The sequence below is a fragment of the Enhydra lutris genome, unplaced genomic scaffold (genome assembly GCF_002288905.1).
Source record: "Enhydra lutris kenyoni isolate GAN:26980312 unplaced genomic scaffold, ASM228890v2 scaffoldscaffold29, whole genome shotgun sequence".
In the NCBI taxonomy this organism is placed as follows: Eukaryota; Metazoa; Chordata; class Mammalia; order Carnivora; family Mustelidae; genus Enhydra; species Enhydra lutris.
Genome location: NW_019154113.1, coordinates 20,915,386 through 20,936,060, shown reverse-complemented (window position 1 = coordinate 20,936,060; position 20,675 = coordinate 20,915,386). Strand labels below are relative to the sequence as shown.

Genomic DNA, 20,675 nt, shown 5'->3' with positions numbered 1-20,675 from the left:
CTTCCATATTTATCTTCATCTTATTAGAGATTCGGGGAAGGTCCCCATTTCCAAGGTACTTCTCAGGGAAGGCTGGGCTTTAGACGAGGAGACGTACTAGCTGTTTTACGAGGTTTCTCTATGTTCCGTGAACCCAAAAGAGCTACTGAGTTCACATGTCAGCATTTGCTTGCACGGTGTCTCTGGAAAGAGTGGGGAAGTGGGAATCATATCAGAGGATACGGCCTCGGGGACTCTTGTAATTAAGAAATATCTTTTGACTCTTACAGTACATGAAGCGACTGATTCAAAGAACCGGTCATGATGCTAAATCCTAGAAATAGAGAGTTTTAAAGGTTCAAATGAACTGCGTCACATTCCAGAGAGTTCCTGCTCCGTCTCCTGAAGGCTCTCAGGGGAGTCTGGCAGAAGATGGCTCTGCTTAGGTTCACAGAGCACCACCTGCTGCTGAAAAGGAGAAGGACCACGAGGGAGATGAGCCTGGTTTTAAACCCTGACGTGTACAAGAAATACAAGGAGAGCGAGATGCGGTTTCTGGCAGGATCCTCTTGGGTCAGAACTAGATATAACCATAGGCATAGAAAGGGGCTGGGAGTGGGCTATGCACTCCAGAGTACTTTCTAGTCATTCCCGCTCATCTTAGACTTTCTACCAAAAAAGTCTATTTCTACCAAAATTCAAAGAATATATAGACTCATGGGGAGAAGTACATGTCAGGACAAGAGCCACGGGTGAGGCCAGCCTCTTTCTGGGACCCCTGAGAGCTTCCTGCACGAGCAGTGCAGATGACTCAGGACTGAGGGCAGGGCTGACTCACCTGCGCTGGCCACGCAGGAAGTAGCGGGGCAAATGTCAGCAGACCCCTCCCCGCTCCCGCAGAACCCGCCCACTCGCAGTGCCAGGGGCTGGGATGGAGGGCAGGCTGTTGGGTGCAAAGTGATAGGCCCCGGGAGATCCTCTCTCCACCCTTGGAAAGCAGCCAGGTGCTCAAGTCCCCCCTCCCCCCACACACCCCTTGGAGCCAGAATATTAACCAGGCGCTGACAAGGCTGGCTTTGAAGCAAGGTGGGCGTATCAGTTAGAAGATGGCGGCAGGTGCCCCTACAGACCTCTCCCCGGAACACTTAAGTCCCAGGTAGCATTCGAGCCAACAATGGTTTCCAGGTGCAATGACAAATACCCAAAGATTCTACACTCAGCAGATAATTTAAGTGTGACAACCACAAAATAACGTTCTCAGACATGCAGATATCCAGAGATTTCCATCTGCATAACTTCCTTGAGAAAAAACATGTACACACACACACAAGCATGCGTACGCACTCAGCGATGATGGTAGTGATGAGTGGAACCAACGTAATTCAAGAATTAGGTCAAAATCATTGTGGGTAATAAAGTTATATAAATACAGTTCTAGGGAGAGAAATAAAATAATTAATACCATTATCCTCATTATTGACCTCTGTCCCTCTGTCCCTCTGTCCTTCTATCTTCTGTCCCTAAAATCTCTAAGTCGTATGTTTTCTGTTTCATCGTTCACCCCAATGGAGAAATGAGTCCAAGTATAACTGTTCAACATATTGCCTTATAAACTCAGCACCGTGGGAGAGTGCTCCAATTATTAGTCTAAAAAAGGCACAAGGAGAATGTGATCCGTATGGCAAGATAAAGAAGACGGAAAGAACCAAAACTTGAGAATGTTGGTTTTTAAGGCTTTGAATTAAATCTTCAGAGACAGAAATCAGCAAGATAATAAAAATCATAATACTCTCAAGAATGCAAGGATGGTTCGATATTAAGAAACTATTCACGTAATATTCATTCGACAGAGTTCCTAAGTGCCTCCTATGCACAGAACAGAGCAAGTGACCTGAGCTCTTCTCTCTAACGCGTCCCCCTGGCTTCCCATCCAGGGAAGGTCTTCCCCCCGTTTGTCGTCCTCTGTCATCGCCAACCCCTCGTCTTTGCTTGCTCGCTTGCTGGGGCCCTTCCTCTGCTAGAACAGCATTGCTCCACCATCGGTGCCCTGTCCGGCTCATTCACGCCCGTTTCCCCAGCACCTGACAAAGAATCAGACGTGTATTGGCTGACATGGTTATTCAACATCATCTCTTGCCTTAGATCCATGTCTGTGCAAATATATCTATTCCTCAATTTTTATTAAATGGGCGACTCCACCCATAGCTTAGCCGATGATGGTGATTCTAAACCCCAGCCTGTATAGAGCTTATAATTTACCGGGGGACACAGAGAATCCAACCAGTACTTCCACCATCAGTGCCCAAACCACCGCTGTCTACACATGTTTTCTGTTCTAACCAACTTGCTGAATAAAAGGTGGGAACTGTTTTGCAGGAAGCTTCCACAACGTCTTCCCGAGAAAAGTCTGGAAAAGTAGAAGCACAGAGTAGTACCTTCCTGCTTCCCAAAGCCTGTCACCAAAGGACTCGCAGCAATTCAACCAGTAAGTGCTTCGTGGACCTGTCCCCGGGATGGAGCCTCGCTGTTGCTGAGGACCGGGAACATCAGGGATGTGGGGGGATCTGGGGGAGGGCGGGTCTCGGCCAGTCCAGCTGGATTACACACGGCTGTGGTCTGCTGGAGGGTTCCCTCGGCAGCTCCACCTTGAGATGGACTCAGGTGCCATGTTGGGAAGAGCCGACATAGAGGATAAAAGGCAAGGGCTTTGCTCTAGCTCTGTCTTCTGATGTGCTCCTTGATTTTAGGAAGGCCACTGGCTTTCCCCAGCTCCCTGTCACCTCATCTGTCACCAGATGGGAGTGGAGGCTGGAGGACGTCTGGACTCTTGGTTGCTGCAAAGAGAAGAGCTCTACTCCAAAGTCAGGGAATTTGAAGAATGCAGAAAAGCACGACGAGATTAAAACCACACCACATGCTGATGTTAGAAATAACCCGTGTTAACATTTTCCTTTCATCCCCTCCGATGCATCTATATGCCCACAGAGCACACGTCTACACACGCGCACATGGCACGACTTCGTGTCCTTGGAAATTCTTCTGCAAGCACCATGCTCAGTGGGTCCCTTGTATTTCATTGTGTGACCACACCTAACCTAGTCAACCAAGTCCCTACTGTCAGAGAGCTAAGTTATTCTCGTTATTCTCAGTTTTTCACGAAGATAAGCAGCAGGGTTAAGGTCGTCTGTGAAATTTTGCTTACGTTTGTGATGATTTTCTTCGGGAACCATGAGGGGCCGTGGATGGAAGCATGGTTAGGAGTTCACACTTGCTTCCAGAACCAACGGTCCATGTGACCTTGGGTCCGTCCCTTTTATTCCATCTCTAAACCATGATTTCCCAAACTCATTTCCTATTTTGGGGCTGCTAGTTATTTTTTTTTTTTATCATAAGTTTTTGCTTATTTTCCCCTTTAGAACAATTTCCTAGAAATGGAGTTTCAAAAGGTTAACTCTGCCTTAGAGTTGATCCGTTCTGCCCAGTTTAAGAAGCAAAGACTCCAGTAACGTGTATGTGTACCTCCTTCTTCAGTCGTAGCCCACCGTATGAGCATTTAACAATATCTATTTGCTGCAGATTTTTCTCTACTCACCTCTTTCCTCACCTCTGCTTTCTTCTGCTCTGCTTCGCACCCAGGACTGACTACATAAGTTGTAGGGATCTGTGTGAAATGAAAGTATGGGAACCCTGTTCAAATATAGAATGGGAGTCGGTGGGGCATTAAACCCAAGTCAAGGCCCCTTTGAGTGTGGGGCTCTGTGACTTCACAGGTCACATGTCCACGCAGCCAGCCGTGGCACCAAGCAGACCCTAGCCTCCTGGCCCCCCGGCCCCCCGGCCCCCCGGCCTCCTGGCCCCCTGGCTCTCTGCTTTTTCATGGAGCTCAGTGAGAGAGGAGCGCCAGCAGGAGACTAGAGGGTGAAGGAGAAGCTGCTGGAGCGTGTCTTCCTGGTTCCCTCTGCCTCCGTGCTGTGGTCCTGGCAGACCTTGTCTGTCTGGGACCAGACACCAGGTCAGGGTGGCCCGCCTTCCGTGGACCTAGACCCACCGGGCTCTGAGAAGATGGTCTCCTCCCCTTGCCCCTTCAGGCCCGAGATGGCACCAGCTTCCAGTTTTTGCCAGTTCCTGGGTACCCGGAGGGCTTCGCTCTTTTCCTAAACCCTGTCTACATTTTGCACACGGCCCTTCATTCATTCCTCTCAGGGGCCTTGCGGGCTCGCACCTGCCTGGTTCGCTGGCCCCGAAAACCAGCCTCTCCACACAGCTGAGCTTAAATGTTCCTCGTTTCTTCCTTTCCCTTTGGCAGGAGTTCCTCTTATTTTTTTATCCGGGTGATCAGTTTTAGCGTTAATTTATAAAGAGCCTCTCAGTTGTGTTAATATTTGGCTGTCTTTTGTGGGACGTACTTTCTGCAGTTTACTCTTTTCCCTTTAAGTCTTTTCTTAACAGAAAGATGAGAATATCTTTCTATAATCAAATGTATAGGTTTTTTTCCCTTCCTAATAATGTTAACGTTTCTTCCACACCCAGAGAACGATGAAATATTTGGCCAAACTTCCTTCTAATTTGTAAACAACTTGCCTTTTTTTTTTTTTTTTGTAAACAAGCTTGCTCTGTCCGTCACTAATGTTTGCTGTTTGGTGTGAAGCAAGACTAAACGTGTTTTGAAGCTGGGCCCAGCACGGCTGGTCGGCGATCAGTCTCCGCTGGTCGGTGACCGGTCTCTGCCCGCCTCTCGTCGCCCTCTTCTTGCGCGTCTGTTTTATCTCTTGCAAACGATGTGCGGTTCCATCTCAAAAGCGAACAGGGCCGTCTCTTTAACGAGAGACGCTCAGGCCGTGGGTGCTGGTTTATTAGCTTAATAATGTGAATATTCGCTTAGTGAATATTCGCTTCACTTTTCTGCATTTCGCTCGCTGTGATTCAGGTCGCGCGTGGCTCGTTGGTCCCCACTTCTTGCTCTGTGTGTTTGCTTCATTTCTGCAGCGACTCCAGAGCTGTGTCCGATTTTTATCCCCACGTCTGGTTTCCTTCATGGGATGTTAATTAACGAATCCGTTGGGTTTCATTAATTAAGGGATACCTGAGACTCAATTTTCCAAGCGCCCTCCCCCCCAGAAAATGGCTTCCTGTGTCCCTCGTGTCTTCCCGTCTTTGTCCCCATCCCATAATTCAGCTTCACCGCGAAGTACAGACGTGCGTTACTGCTCTGCCAGCCTCACAGTACAGTTTCCCTTTCAGAAGTTACTTGGGCCTTTGCACCCACTTTCACGACCACGTTTTCGATGAACTCCATCAGTGCGGTGTGCTTAACTGGTTTTGCCCCCCGCCACTCACACAACTTGCGATGGTGACCTTGATCGATCTCCTTGTGGCTGGAGCACATCCACGAGCCGTTTTCAGACCCACGGTGCTTCTGAGACCCACTCTGTCCGGACCCCGGGCCTGGGTCTGTGCTGATCCCAGCTCCATACTGGGAGCGGGAACTGCCCTCGGGCTGCCTGGGGGCAGAGCCCTGAGCTTGCCCCTGCGCTAGCCCGTGTCTTTGGGGTGGCTCCGAGGGTGTTCTCCCCGGACCTCTGCATGCGGAGAGCACACATGACCTCTCCCTTTCCTCCCCTTGTGCTTCAGGTGTGAATCCCTACTGCACAGGAGAAATCGATTTCCCAATGATCAAGAAATCCATGGCTTGTGCAGACAGACAGCCCTACTCCCTCTGCAGTAGCCGGAAGTCTCTGTCTCAGCAGCTGGACTGTCCAGCAGGCAGGGCTGCGGTAAGAACAGAGGGGGAAGGGAGCGGGGAGGGGCCCGGACTCAGCAGTGGCCGAGGTGGCGGGGGCTGGCTAGTGGGTGTGGGCAGCTCTGGGCAAAGGAAGAACCCCAGGGGGGCTGGTCACCGTTGAGCCTCCCCGCGTGCAGCTGCTGCCCCATCTGCACTGTCAGGAGCTGATGGGCAGTGAACGTGAGCGGAGCCTGGGGCCCGGCTGTGCCCTACCTGCGCCCTGACTCGGCGGGTCGCCGATGAACCGGGCTGGGACAGGGGAGGGAACGCACACACAAGCACGAGGCCGGTAGCTGACGGCCCTGGGCTTGAAGTCAGACCTTCAGGACTCCGAAACCTTGGGCTCTTACCCCGTGCTACGGCAACGGGCTTTACACGCAGTGCCTGCAATTCGTAAGCTCAGAAATGAATGTGTAGCATTTGCCCCGTTTTATAGTGAAGAAGCAGGAGCTTGGCCAGGTGAGTAGCTGTCTGAGTTTACATGTCCTAGAACCCAAGGGACTGGGCAGACTTTGAGCCCAGCCCGTGCACTGCTTGCACCACCTGTCCTTCCCACTGTGGGCGTCAACTGGCAGGTCGGGGGCTCAGCAGACATGAAACACGGTGTCCCCAGCGTCCTCCTGCTCCTGCCCGAAGCCGTGGGGAGTGCACGCCGAATGCGGCCACCACGACCACCCAGAAGCCCTGTCTGTAGCACCTAGTCCCTCTTTGTCTCCTCTCCAGCTCTGGAAAGCCTACCTCATCCTTCAGACACTTGCCTAACACTACCTCTGCTGGGAGCGCCCCTGACCCACCAGCTGCGTGGGCCTTATACTTCTCCCAGTGCCCATCCTGGGCACCTGTCCTCTTATAGCCCTCACCCCAGCAGAGCATGAGCGCTCTGAGGGCAGGCTCCATAGGCAAGTGATGCTTGATTCTCTCCGCACGGTACTCGGGACCCCGGTAGATGCCTGCAAGTCTCACTTTCCTCTTCCCTTCCCTTCGTGGACTTAGTATGTCTTTCATTTGCCAACTGGGAGCATCGAGGGTTCCAGGGTTAGGAAAAAGATGACTTTCCAAGTGGTCAATGATTTTACGTAAGAGGAGTCGGGCACAGAATGGTGAGGTCACTTCCTCAAGGTCACCGGCTGAATTTGGGCAGAGCCAAGAGAAGAGCCCAAGGCAGCGGGGGCTCGAGTCTCAGCCCTGACCAACGGTCCAGGCTCCACTGTCCCCTCCCCGAGTGGCTTCCTGCAGCACACAGGGGGTCTGTCTTTCAGGCACACTTTGCTTGTCGGGTGCAAGTCACCTGTGGGCCTGTCCTGGGATTTACGTTCTGCCTTTTTAAAATCTCCATGTGCCTTGCCCACCACCCACACCCGGCACAAGAAGGGCTCTCAGCACGTGTGTCTTGAATCAGACAGGGTCTGCTGAGGGCATTCTGGGCAGCTGGGGTCCCTGCCTCTGTCTGGGACAGAGGTCCAGGTCTCGGGGGGCTCCCAGGTGCTGGTCTGCAGGGACACAGGACTACTCAGCAAGGCTGAAACCATGCAGACCATGAAACACAGCCCCTTTCCACCAGACTCCCACTGTGCCTCATCGACCGCATGTGGGGGCCATGCCGTGGGCCCCTCAAGAGAGGGGCTCTGGCCCCTCCTGGCCTGTGAGGTGTGTGCTGCTGTCCCATCGGCTCACCCGCCCCACGCCGCTTCCCTCCTGCAGGGCACCTCGAGACCCACACGGTCGCTCAGCACAGCTCAGCTTGCGCAGCCCACGGGAGGCCTGCAGGCTTCTGTCATCTCCAACATCGTGCTGATGAAGGGCCAGGCCAAGGTAAGCAAGGGTCATTGCCAACAGGAGCCGCTGGACGGAGCCATGCTCCCAGGAGCTGTCCTGTTCAGGGGAGGAAGGAGCCAGGGCTGGTGGTTCTGGCTGCTAGTGTGAGCGCCGCGATGTCCCCGTGCAGGTCCCCACAGGGCGACTGTCGGCCAGCTTGCTCATGGCATGGTGTTTTCTAGAAGTGAATCCCCCGATGATTACGTTCAACTCCTTTCAGTTGTGTCTGTGTCCATGCAAGCTGCTGGAGGCGGCTTAGCCAGCACGGTGTCACCGCTGGGGAGGCTGGGAGTCTACGGCTAAGGTGTCTGTTGAGGACGGCTTTCCCAGTGGGTGGACGGGACCGTCTCGTTGTGTGGGCACAGGGCATGTGGCACGGGTGACAGAGCGCTCTGGGGTCTCCTCCCTAAGGGCACTCATCCATTCGTGAGGCCCACCCCCCATGACCTGACCCCTCCCGAAGGCTCCAGCTGACACACGACGTCTGGGGAGGACGTTTGGTCCACGTGTCTCCACCCGCCTGATACACTCACCCTGAGTTCTGCCCACGACTGCGGAATCCTGAAAGGAGGGACAAGGCAGCGGTGGTGGGAACACCCCAAATGTTTCTTCGTGTTCCCTCCAGAACATTCTGGAGTAGACATGGGCAGTGGCTGCCAAGTTCACGGAGGAGCCCAAGGAGCCGAGATGCTTAAATAACGAAACAGTGGGTTTTGGGTTTTTGTTTGTTCGTTTGATCTACCTGCTGCAACGTCGCATGTGGTGTGACAGGAGAGGTCCTTGCTGGCCACTTCCTTTCTGGTCGGTCAGAAGGGGCCCCCTGCGCCCGGATCTTCTCTCCCTCCTCCCCATTCCGTCCTTCTCCCGGGAGCTCAGCAGAGACACGAATGAGAAGACAGAAGCACCAAATGCCGACACCACGGCTCCTCTCGGCGCAAGGAGAAGCTCTCTCCTTGCTGACCTCGCTCCTAACAGTCCAGCTTTCTGACTCGTAGATCCCAACGCTTCCTCCCCTCCCCCCGGACTTAGGCAGTGGTATGTTAAAAAAATCGGTGGCTTTTAAGTCGTTTACAGTGCTCAGAAGAAAGCAAAGAGCACCAAAGCTCAAGCAGAGAGGGTCAACGGTGGTTTAACTGGTCTCGTGTCTGAACGTTCACTAGATCCCACGTGATCGCACATCACGGGTCACGGGGCCAACAGAGCCGGCCTGCGGGAGCCGGGGCTGGGCGAGGTGAGCTGTTGGGTGCGGGAAGCCTGGGTGCACGGCAGGGTGGCAAGTCCAACGCAAGCTGGACTCCCACCGTCCGCCTCGCACAACCGGTGCCGGAAGGGAGGCCCGCGGTGAAGACGGCGAGTAGGAGCGGGGAGAGCTGGTTTGGGAGCAGGAAGCGGAGCTCGAAGGCTCCGTAAGGGCTCGAGGTAGAGTCATGATCAAAGGGGGCCACAGAGCAGCTTCGGAAGGAAGGCCAGGCACTGTGCTCGGGGCTGGGCAGGGATGCCTCCTCCGACGGCGGCCACAGCCCCGGGGTCCCCTCCCTTTCCCGTCGAGGACACTGAGGGTCTGAGGGCGCAAGTCTTGCTCAGGGTCTCAGGGTTAGTCAGCAGCCGCACTAAAACGACCCCAGACTCCCCGACTCCTGGGGGTCGTTGCCCCCGAGGTGCCGTGCTGCCTCCCCAGGGCGGGCCGACTTGGAGTCTGCGACAGTTATTTCAGGATGAAGCTGGGGCCCACAGAGGAGACCTGAAGCCACACCTCCCTCTCATTTTTCCTGGCCCTGTGCCACCCTTGGATACCACTTGTCTCTCCTACCCTGGAACACAGTTCCTGCCTGGTTCCCTATGGCACCTGAATGGGCGCCAGGCCTGCCATCACTCTGGTACCTGGTGACACACAGGCTCAGCTCTGAGCAGCTGCTGGCCAAAGGGACACTGGCCCGGAGCCGCGAGGCTGTCACCACAGTGGCTGTCCCCGTGGGGTCCGTCCAGGAGCCACGCTGTGAGCCACTGCCCAGTGCCCCTGCAAGCTGGACGCAAAGACCCAGCTGTCACCTGACTCGTGGCTTCACTCCATAACGTGCGTCACCTGAGCACCTGCCAGAGGCCGGGCAGCGACCAGTCTGATGCGTTCCCTGCCTTCAGGAAGCTGAGAGTCTAAAAGGGAGCCCATCGAGACCACAGCCAAGCCCTCCTGGGAAGCGGGGAGCTCCTCGGTCCTCCACAAACCGAGCCAGCATGTGCGAATTTCCTCGGCTGCTCTCTGGGTCTGCCGTGTGGTTCTCCGACTCACGGGCGGGTCTGCAGGGGAAGCTGGGGGCTCCCTCCTCGCTCTGATGGTGCACACGTCACTCGCAGGGGAAGCTGGGGGCTCCCTCCTCGCTCTGACGGTGCACACGTCACTCGCAGGGGAAGCTGGGGGCTCCCTCCTCGCTCTGACGGTGCACACGTCACTCACAGCTTTCCCTTGCTCCTCCGCCTCTGGCCTTGTCTCTGCAGCCTCCCTGCCGCTCCTGCTTTTGAGGCTGTCTCTGAACCCCCTGAGCTCCCACCAGAGCCGCCGGCCAGTGCTGTGAGCTCCTGGGGCGTTTGTCAGCTCCTGACCCAGTAGAGGGGGCTCAAGGTCGCAGTGATGTCCTTGGGGAGGGGAGGGTGGGATGCAAAAACAGAAGGGAAGTGACCAGCCTTGGCGGAAGAACGGGGGCTTCCTCCATGCAAGCTGCTGTAATCGCTCCCACAGGCTTTTGTTGCTTGGGATCTCGTGAATGTCCAAGCCCAGGCCTGTAGTTAGGTCATGAGCATCATTTCCCACAGGGCTGACCCGGGGCTCGGAGACAGACTTGCCAGAAAGAGAGGCCGAGCCAGGGCTCAGCATCGTGCGGGGGTCTTGGGCCATGTCCCTGGCTCTGGGTCAGGGCATCAGACCCGCAGGAGAGCCCGCGACCCCACGCAGCCCAGTGTGGCCTGGAAGTCCTGGTTTTCCCCAAGTCCGGGGGTCTGTGAGTCCAAGGGCACCTGTCTCCTCCCCGGGACCTTGGCTCAGGGTTGGGGCAGGCTCTCGGGGAACATCAGCCCAGGGAATAGCGCGGACCCCACTCCTGACGCGCACTCTCCTCTTCTCTCCCCAGGGCCTGGGCTTCAGCATCGTTGGGGGAAAGGATAGCATTTATGGCCCCATTGGAATTTATGTCAAAACCATCTTTCCGGGGGGAGCGGCGGCGGCCGACGGAAGGCTGCAGGAAGGTAGATCTCCCGTGTCTCACTGGCTGAGGTTTGAGAATTCAGATAGACTCGCGAGGCCATAGGAGAGAGTGGAAAGCAAAATGCCTCTGCAGCCTTCAGAATCCGGCTTGCATGCGTCCTGGGGTCTACAGCCCCTGTCCCCGCCCACGGCGTGGGGACAGGCACTTTGCCGGGTGTGTTTGCCCTCAGTCCGGGTCCTGTAGCCGGCCTGGGACAGAGGCCCGAGCTGTCTGGTTCCCTTCCCTTCCTTTCCAAGGGCCCTTCTCTGTGCCCCTGCCATCCCCTTCCTTCCGTCCTGCTCTCCCTGACCACAACCACAGGGAAACCAGGCCTTGTGCTTCTGATGCGTCTGAGAAACACTCTCTGAGAGCCGACGGTGCTCCCGGCTCTAGGAGTAGAGGTCATGACTGCATATGATCTCTCTTCTTCAGAGCTCACAGTCCACCAGCTCTTGGGGCCCGGAGAAACCCCTGCACCCTGATAGTAAGGGGCCTGGGGAGCAGAGCTACCTCCTGAGGGCCCTTCCCATCTTCTTGTCCTGGAGGGCCCAGGTTTTCTCCCCACCCCAACACCTCCCCCAAAGTAAGTTTTGGAGCATTGGACAACAGTCTTGGCCTGAGGACACACACAAATTTCAAAGAGGGGCAAAAATTCAAGAAGGCAGGCAACCCCTGAGCCGAGGGCAGCCCCTGCTGGCCAGACACTGGGTTACACACGGGATGCTTGGGAAAAGCGATGTCACAGCTGTCCCCACCCTTCTCTGCCAGGCCAGTCTCTAGGCTGTGCTGGGAGCCTGACCCCCTTTAAGAACCTCACTTGTTCGGCCTCCTGTCTTCATACTGTTCCCAACTGAAGAACAGTTTTCCTGCTTCTAAATGGCTGGGAAAAAAGTCAAAGGAATTTATAATTCTTTTGTGGCAAGTGAAAACTACATGATATTCAAATTTCAGGATCCCCAGAAAAGCTGTAGGAGGCTATAGCCGCGGGCACGGCTGTCTCGCTCACCCGTGGTCTGAAGCTTGGGCTTGTGACCACGGTCTTGTGTCGTTGCGACGGAGGGCCCGTGGCCAGCAAAGCCCACCATGTTTGCTCTCTGGCCCTTCACAGGACGAGTTTGTTGATAGCAGGATTATGCAAGATGACGCATTCGGACTTTATCGAGGGAGCAAGGGGGAGTCTTTGAAGGTTATTATAATTTGGGAGGGACCAGCTGTGCCCAGGGTTCTTAGGGGCCTCGGGGAGCAGGGTGTGGGATGCAGCGGGCTGGCCGGAGAGCAGAGGTGGGCAAGCCCGCGGAGAGGCCGTTGAAAGAGCTGGGCTCCGGCTCGCCTCTCAAGGCTTTTCTCGGGGAGGAGGAAGGAGCAGAGGAGACAGCCTCCCCGAGGTGGGCGTGAAGGGAGGTCAGAGAGAATGCTCAGGCCTTGGGAGATTTATCTGGAGCAGGACCAGGTGACAGAGGAGGAGGCCAAGGATGGCCAAGGAGGATGCCCTGGTTTGTGCCCGGGCGTGCAGGGGGGCCGTGCGGGGCAGCCACGCAGGCGGCCACTAGGTGGGGCTGTGCCGCAGGCGGCGGAGCTGGATCCAGCCCTGGGAGGGAGCAGGGTCCAGTGTAGATCTGGGGTGTCTGCACACCTGGAAATACTTGAGTTATAGGGCAGGTGAAGGAGGTGGGGAAGGGGGGGGAGGAGGGCAGAGGCACGGCTCTAGGGGAATCGCCTAATTGAGAGGCAAGTAAAGACAAGAAATCTGTGAGACGAAGGGACAAAGTGAGGAAAGTGGAATCAGAATCTTGCAGTGTTTCATGATCTTTCGTCCTCTCCAGGGTTTAAATGAAGGTGGGGGAGGGGTTGAGCGTCAAGAAAAAGCGTACCGTGCTCTGTTTTCTTTCCAGAATGCAAGCGTTTTGAAGCACGCCTCTCGATCCCCCCTGAGTATTTGTCTCACTTTGTGAATATCAACCCTAAAAATTCAGTGGGAAAGACAGTGAGTCTTCCCACAGCCCCTGATTCTAGCCCCAAACAACTGACCAGATCTCCTGTTGTATCTCTTTCAAAGCCAAGATTTAGAATCTGCCCTTGAGCGCATGAGGTACATCCAACTGCAACAAAAGTGTGGTCCACAGATCAAGGCTCAAGATGTTTTATTTGCATAACTCTCATTACACAAACAATTGTGTAAGATTGATTTGGCAAAACAGAGTTTAATCACTTCCCACCAGATACGGCCACAGAAGCTCTGGGACTCTGCAAAGAGCCCAGAGTTGGGCTCTGTAGTTCTGTTAGGGCTGACAGGAGAAGTTCAGTCCATTCCGTCATGAAGGTTGATCAAAGAGTGGCCATTTCTCAAGAAGTGAAGAAAGGTGGCCCCATGTCCACTGCAGTGTTGTTTATAACAGCCAAGATAGGGAAGCAGCCCAGGTGTCCATGGATGAACAAATGGGTGAAACTATGGTGTGTGTGTGTGTGTGTGTACACATGTATAATGGACTATTGCTCAGTCATACAATAAGGATGCGATCGTGCCATCCGTGACGGCATGGATGGACCTGGAGGGCATTATTATAAGTGAAATAAACCAGACAGAGAAAGACAAACACCGTAGGATTTCACTTGTAGGCAGAACCCAAACTACACACAAGTGAACAAGCCCACAAACACCTATGACAGAAAGAGAAACGGACTTGAGTGCAAAGGACAAGCTGGGGCTGCCCGGGGAGAAGGAGGAGTAAAGTAGGTGATGGGGTACAGTAGGTCAAGAGGGAAGAAGTTCTGGTGACGAAATAAAGAAGTCACGGGGGTGAAAAGTGCAGCATCGGGAACGGTCAACGATGTCGGGATGACTCTGGGTGGCACGGATGGCGACCACACTTTCCTCAGTGAGCATTTCGTCACGTCCATAGTTGTTGAGTCGTCATGCTGCAGACCTAAAACTAGTGTGTCAACTGTCCTTCGACGTGAAGACGTAAGTAGAGGAAGGCGTTAGTGGCTGGTGCACCCAGAGCATTGATCAGGCTCACATCTGTGTAATGAATCCATCAACTTCTTGTCCATGGCGGAAAAAAAAGAATGGTCATTTCTGAAATATGTTCTTTGTCTCTTCTTCCTTCAGACACATTAGTTACATTTTGATTATTTTTTAAATTTGTCTATTTCTGCTCTGCTTGGACTCTCTGAAGTACAAGGATGGGTTCTTCCATTTTTGGTCAAATTCTGGCAGCTTCTCCGGTGCCCTGCCCTGAATCCTTGAATCCTCTGCCCTGCCCACTTATGCCCTTTATTTCTGACACAAGGACGTGTTGGATAAAGTACCTCATTTAAACTTTGAATTGAAGTACGGCAGACGTAGGAGTTGATGATACAGTGGCCCATGGAGCTGAAGCCCACAGGACCAGGATTTACCTGCCCACACAGGACAGGAGACGCAGATTTGTGTCCCCAGGAACCTCAGAGAACTTGCTTGAAGCCTTGATACCAAAGAGTTCCCCTGTGAAAGGCCATCAGGACCCAGAGAAGCAGAGAGGAAGCTTCACTTTGCCCGTGGCTCTTGGGCGCGAGGAAAGACTTCTCCCCACAGGCAAAGGAAGACCCAAGCCTGCATCACGTAGGTGTGTCCTGGGCACATTCACATCCCTACTGAGTACAGGACACCCCAAGCCGAGAACCTAACCTCAGCGCTAGTCCTGGAGGAGGGAAAGCCTCGGGCTGTCCCCGTAGATCAAGGAAATGTTCCCACCCTGCAGCGGGGGGTATAGGGGAATCCCCGAGAAAAACGGGCCACAGAAAAATGAGTTCGACACAGAGACCCCGCAGGAGGTGGGGAAACATCACTGATTAATGAGCGTCGGTGGTAATAACAGGAGGATTAGCCCTCAAAAACCCAAGATCATGGAACCATCTAAGACACTATAGAACTACCACTTTTAACTATTTTTAATTAAGCATTTTTAATTAAGTTTTTAATTTTTAATTCCAGTCTGTTAACGTAGAGCTTTGCAATCACTTCAGGTGTGCAATAGAGAAATTCAGCACCTCCTGACATCACCGGTGCCCATCACTCCTTCATCCCCATCCCCTCGTTCCCCATCCCCCAGCCACTTCCCCGCTGGGGGCCAGCACTCTGTCCCCGAGGGTTCCGAGTCTGTCTCTTGGTTCGTCTCTTTTTCTCTTTGTTTGTTTCGTTTCCTAAACATCCCACACGAGTGGAGTCATATGATATTTGTCTTTCTCGGACTGACTCATTTCACTTAGCAGAATACTCTCTAGTTTCATGCGTGTTGTTGCAAATGGCAGGATTTCATTCTGTTTATGGCTGAGTATAGTCCATTGGGTGTGTGTACACCACGTCATCTTTACCTGTTCGTCAGTCCGTGGACGCTCGGGCCACCTCCAGAATCTGGCTATTGTAGATAACCACGTGACTGGACATAGAGGTTCGTGTATCCCTTTGCATTAGTATCTTCATAGTTTTAGAATTGCTGTGTCTAAAGACATCGTTGAAAAGGTACAAGAGGGAACATGAACGACCAAGAAAGAAAAGAACACGGTGGGGGGAGAAATAACTTGTAGGGAACAAAAGGCAAGTCATGGAAACAGGAAAGTCTGTGACCAGCTCAAACCCAGATGACACGCGGCTGGAAGGAGAACCGGGGAGCTGGGCATGACCCGGTGGGCTGCCCGGAGCTGTGGGGGATGGGGCGAGCGTCCGAGAGACATGGAGGGTGAGTGGGACCAAAGGGAGGACAAGTTCTAGACAGGAAGGTCAGAGAGGAAGAGGTGAGGCGAGCTGCGTTGACATAGTGGCTAAGCACTTCCCAGAGTCATTTTAAGGCGCACGACTTCGTGCGGGGCAGCACGCTAGGACGTCACGGTGGAGCTTCAGACCATCCCAGACAATGGCAAGAGCGTTTTTCAAACAACCGGAGGGAAGGGCATAACTGGGGGAGCGGCTGGCAGCAGAAAGCCGGAGTGGAGGGTCCGCGCCCGTGGCCCGGTCCGTGATAGTTAGCGGAGGATGCGGGCGGTAAAGGCGGCAGGGCCCTGAGAGAGGCGGGCGCAGGAGGTGGGAGCCATGCGCTATGGTGAGGAAACGGGGGCAGGAGGCTCGGAGCGCAGACCCCGCTGTGGGAAAGGCATCAGGGAATGAGCTGTGGGAGCATGTGGCCTGAGGGTCGGGGAGGCAGGAGGGCAGGGGCTGAACCCCAGTGGGCAGGACAGGTCAGGTCAGGTCAGGCCTTGTGGGCCGGCTGGGGACCCTCGATCTGCTCTCAGAAGAGGGGAGGGACCTTGGAAGGCCGGTCACTGCTGCCCACCTGCCCCCCAGGGGGAGAGCCCCGGGCCGGGAAGCCGTCCTCCCAGACTGTGTGCACGGATGTCCTCTCACTGGGTCACACTCCTCTCTGCTGTGATCTCTCCTTCTCCTGACAGGGGATGAAATTCTGGAACTCAATGGCGAATCGATGGCCGGGCTCACACATCAGGATGCTTTGCAGAAGTTCAAGGTGACCACTTGCTATCCGTCCACGGCCGGACTCCAGGGCTTCGGGCATAGGAACCAAGCATGACCCTCCTGTACTCAAACCTGCAAATTCGAACTGTGGGATCCTTGACGTGGGGCGCCCCGCTGATGCGGGTCTGGGCCCAGTGTTAAAAAAGGACCCTGCTTGGAAAATGCAAGTGTGATCCGGGGTGCAGTCAGGATGTTTCCGCTATTTAAGATTAGCAGACGGTTTCAAAACGCTCGATGTGTTTATGGTGACATATTTACAGATCTGCTCGTAGTTTTTAAGGCAACCAGATGATTTTAAGTCCCTGTGTAATGAGTCCAGTTCGAGACTCGGTCCGCTCAGCACATCTGTGTACGCGCGCATGCGGGTTACACGCGTGATGGGTCATAGCTGTTTGGCTACACGCAGATGGACATAGATTGTACCAAATATGCAGACACGGACACGCACGCATGTGCTCACATACACACACCTGCACACGCGTGCACACACGTGGGCACACACGGCGACAGTGCGGGCACACGTTCGGGCACACACGATCACACACGCAGCTGCTGGACACTGCAGACACTCTCTCTTCCTTTCAGCAAGCCAAAAAGGGGCTCCTGACCCTCACGGTGAGAACGCGCCTGACAGCCCCCCACTCCCTGAGCAGCCACCTGTCCCCGCCGCTGTGCCGCTCACTGAGCTCCAGCACCTGCGCCACCAAGGACGGCAGCTCCTTCGGCTTGGAAAGCCCGGCCGCCCCTGCCAGCACGGCCAAGGCCAACTACAGGGTCATGGTGGAGGTCTCTCTGCAGAAAGGTACGGGGGCAGTGCCTCTTCCTCCCCTCTCTTCCTTCACCTTCCTGCCTGGGTCTCCTGCCACCCAGGGGTCCCCGGCGCTTCCCTCCTCTGGAGTCAGTCCGAGGACAGGGCGGGGTGCGGTCGGCGAGCAGATCGCGGCCACTGCTCTGTGTGTCAGCTGAAGCCCAGGACACACCAGGCACCTTCCATCCAGGGGTTCTGTGGCCGCGGGGAAAATAGGACGGAGCAAGGCAAGCCCCGGGTGCACCGAGAGCAGGGCTGGGGTCGCGACAGCAGCTCAGACACCACAAAGTCCGGGGCGGGCGCTTCCCCACGGGCACCTGCGCTCCAACCCGTGGCAGGAGAACCGAGGTCCTCTGGAGCTCGGTCACGAGCCCCCGTGCTGTCTCCGCTCTCCCTGGCAGAGGCCGGCGTTGGTCTGGGGATCGGCCTGTGCAGCGTGCCCTACTTCCAGTGCATCTCCGGCATCTTCGTCCACACGCTCTCTCCGGGATCAGTGGCACATTTGGATGGACGGCTCCGGTAGGTCCTTACTTCTGTTTTCAGAAAGGAAAAAACAAAACATCCTGATTTACAGCAGAGGGAAGGAATTCCTTAGAAGGCCAGGAGGTTCGTTTGGAGACGGGGTATTTAGAATGAACCCAGCGTGGCTCGGAGCCTCCGTCTTCAGACTGTGGCCCCTGGACCGCCAGCATTGAAATCACTTGGGGGTTCGGTAGAAATGCAGACTCTCGGGCTCCTCTCCAGACCTCCTACGATGGAATCCACAACTTAACCGGATCCTCGGGGATCTGTGGGCACGTGGCAGTTCAAGAGGCATCACCTCGGGGAACTCCAGTCGGAAACGGAAAACATGAAGTGACCACACTTTAATTCCGATGGAGCTGACCCAGAATTTACAGTGACATCGTAGGGACTCTGGTGCGGTCTGCCTGTGAACCCTGTGTGGATAAGGAGGCTTACCAAGCCAATCAGTTTCTGGATGGGAGAAACAAAATCTTTGCAGGCACCGCAGACATATCTCAGGGCAAAGAACTTGTGAAAGGAGCCCTGAAACTACATTTCCTTTCTGTAAGTGATTGGGTTCGGTGACATTCATCCCAGTCTAACTGGTTACGATATTTGTGGCTCAGGTGTCTTCTCTCCTCTGTCTTCCCCCCGGGTTTGAGGTTTGCTACAACAGGAAGCCTTTGCCATATTTTCCAAGATTTTCTTTCCTACGATTGCTGTGGAGGCAAAAGGGCCAGCCAGGCTCGGGCTCTGTCTTGATGGTGCTTCGAGTTAGAGGTGGGCTTGCCGTCATGTGTAGGGCGGTGACCGCTGATTGGCTGAGCTGCTGTGCTGTCACTTGGGACATAATGAGAGTCACAGCAGCTGCCTTCGCCCTAATCCCTTCAGACAAGAGTCCTTCCCCCTAGACTTGCCGCTGGGCAGGGATTGTTCCGGAAGCCTCTGCTCTCCTTGGCATCTGGTGCTATATGTCTGTGCTCTTCATTTCTGTCGGTGAAAATGGGTAATTTCTTAGCGGAGGTCAAGGGGGACCCACTCAGCAACACTGTAGCAGGAGGCAGCCGACCACAGTGTGGGGGGCAGTGACATCCGTCCCAGGACACCTGCGTTTTCAATCCTGGCCATGCTGATGACCAGCCCTGCCAGTGGTCAGCGAACCGGGGCCTACCACCTGCTTGGTTTTGTTTTTTTTTAATAAAGTTTTATTGAAACACAGCCACACTCATTTGTCTGTGGCTGCTGTTTTCATGCAACATCAGAACTGGGTGATTGTGACAGAGACAGTGTGGCCTGCGAAGCCTAAAATAGTTATTATTTGGCCTTTTCCAGAGAAAGCTTTTTTTAGCTCTAAGCTCAGTCTTACTGAGGAGATGATTTCACCCTGTGCCTCAGTTTCCCCGTCTGTAAGGCAAAGGGGGTTGGACTACACCATTCTCTGTGTATGGATAAATCCCTCTTTTCTACCTCACTTTTCTTACCTTCTTTCTTTCTTTTTTTTTTTTTTTTTCCTGGTTATGTAGCAGAACAAATGTGAATTTTCCATGACTCACTTCCCATCTTAGGGCCAGAATGTGCTCCATGCCCCTTCTCCTTACCTTTTCTTGCAAGGACTTCAGCTGCTCTGCAGACAGTCATTTCTTCTTTAGCCTTTAGCGCACGAAGCGTCCCTCTTTGCCCCTAACCATTCTACAGATGGGAACACTGAGGCCCAAAGAGCGGCTGTGATTGGTTAAATCACGGTTCCTGGGTTAGTCACTTAAGCTGGTTCACCTACGCCCTCAGTCTCAATCAGGCAGAGTTTAATGGGGGAAAAGGAGGAGGAAGGTTACGGACAAACTTTTGCTCGTGGTGTCCCACCCAGGGTATGACACATGTCCCCCACCGTGGCCGTGCAGTGAGGGGCCGAGCTGTGAACGGCTCTGGTCTGTCCTGCTCTGAGGGTCAGTCGGGTGGCGAAGGAGCTCTTCTTGTTGGTGGAATTTTTAGGTGTCATCAAACAGCCCACCTCGGAGTGGGGCTCCTGGGAAGGGAGCGTCTGAATGCCACCGTGGTTGGCTTGCTGACCGCTTCCCGTGTGTGCTTTCACAGGTGCGGTGACGAGATCGTGGAAATCAATGACTCCCCCGTGCACTGTATGACACTCAACGAGGTCTACGCGATCCTGAGTCGCTGCAGTCCCGGGCCGGTCCCCATCATCGTCAGCCGACACCCAGACCCGCAGGTAACATGCCGCTGGGACATCTTCCCCACCCAGGCTCCCTCTTCCAGGATTCAGCTTCGAACAAGACACAGATGAAAGCAGGTGATGCTGGTTGGGTTTGGACTTGAATTTCCAAGAGCCTGATCCAAGTGTGATAACACGTGTCTGCAGCAGGGCTCCGCCGGCAAAGTCCTAGACAGCAGGGGCAACCGGCGTGAGCTTAAGGGAACGCTTGTGGCTGGGTTACAAGCTCATGGGCAAGAGACTATAGACACGGCATCCCTCCTAGAGAGGTCAAGAGTCAGTCAGTTCACCCGCACGTCTCACAGGGACCTCCTGCGTGATAGTCCAGCCCAGAGCAGACAAAGCTGGACACGTCCTAGAGCACAGTCCTGCCCTCTGGAAGCTCAGGGTCTTGCTAGAGACACTGGCGCGGGGACGACTGCAGCACAAAGGCCTGAGTATGCTGGGAACGGAGGGAGACAGAAAGGAAGGCCGGTAGAGCAAGAAGTACCAGGAGTTTGCTGGCTCCAGGCGAGGAGTTTGGAGGGGGTCATTCCTGGAAGGGGGGACACAAAGTTCCTTGGCAGAATCATGAAGGGACCTGTCACAGGGGAGTGGCGGATTCTCGTGTGGCTGGGATGTGGGTACTGAGTGGAGAGGCCCAGGATCCAGGTCGGCATGGCCCTGGAGCGACACGGTGGTGGGCTTCCCTCGGGGTGCTCAGTTCACACTGTGTTCTGCAGGGGTAAGGAGCTGCGGGAGGACGGGGGCGGTGGATAGAATACGTTCACATTTTGTTTTTTTAACCACTGATGGTGCCGTGGAGGATGGGGTGGGGG

General features: G+C 54.6%; 1 protein-coding gene across 1 annotated transcript in view; it reads left to right on the top strand.

The window, feature by feature from the left end:
* Window positions 1–20,675, top strand: part of LOC111152574 (interleukin 16) — a 70,706-nt gene that overhangs the window by 29,283 nt on the left and 20,748 nt on the right. The window contains exons 2-9 of the mRNA XM_022511061.1: window positions 2,356–2,464; window positions 5,611–5,753; window positions 7,463–7,573; window positions 10,699–10,813; window positions 16,237–16,310; window positions 16,904–17,120; window positions 17,528–17,645; window positions 19,722–19,854. Coding sequence (XP_022366769.1) covers window positions 2,356–2,464; window positions 5,611–5,753; window positions 7,463–7,573; window positions 10,699–10,813; window positions 16,237–16,310; window positions 16,904–17,120; window positions 17,528–17,645; window positions 19,722–19,854 — 1,020 coding nt within the window. The remainder of the gene's footprint in view (window positions 1–2,355; window positions 2,465–5,610; window positions 5,754–7,462; window positions 7,574–10,698; window positions 10,814–16,236; window positions 16,311–16,903; window positions 17,121–17,527; window positions 17,646–19,721; window positions 19,855–20,675) is intronic.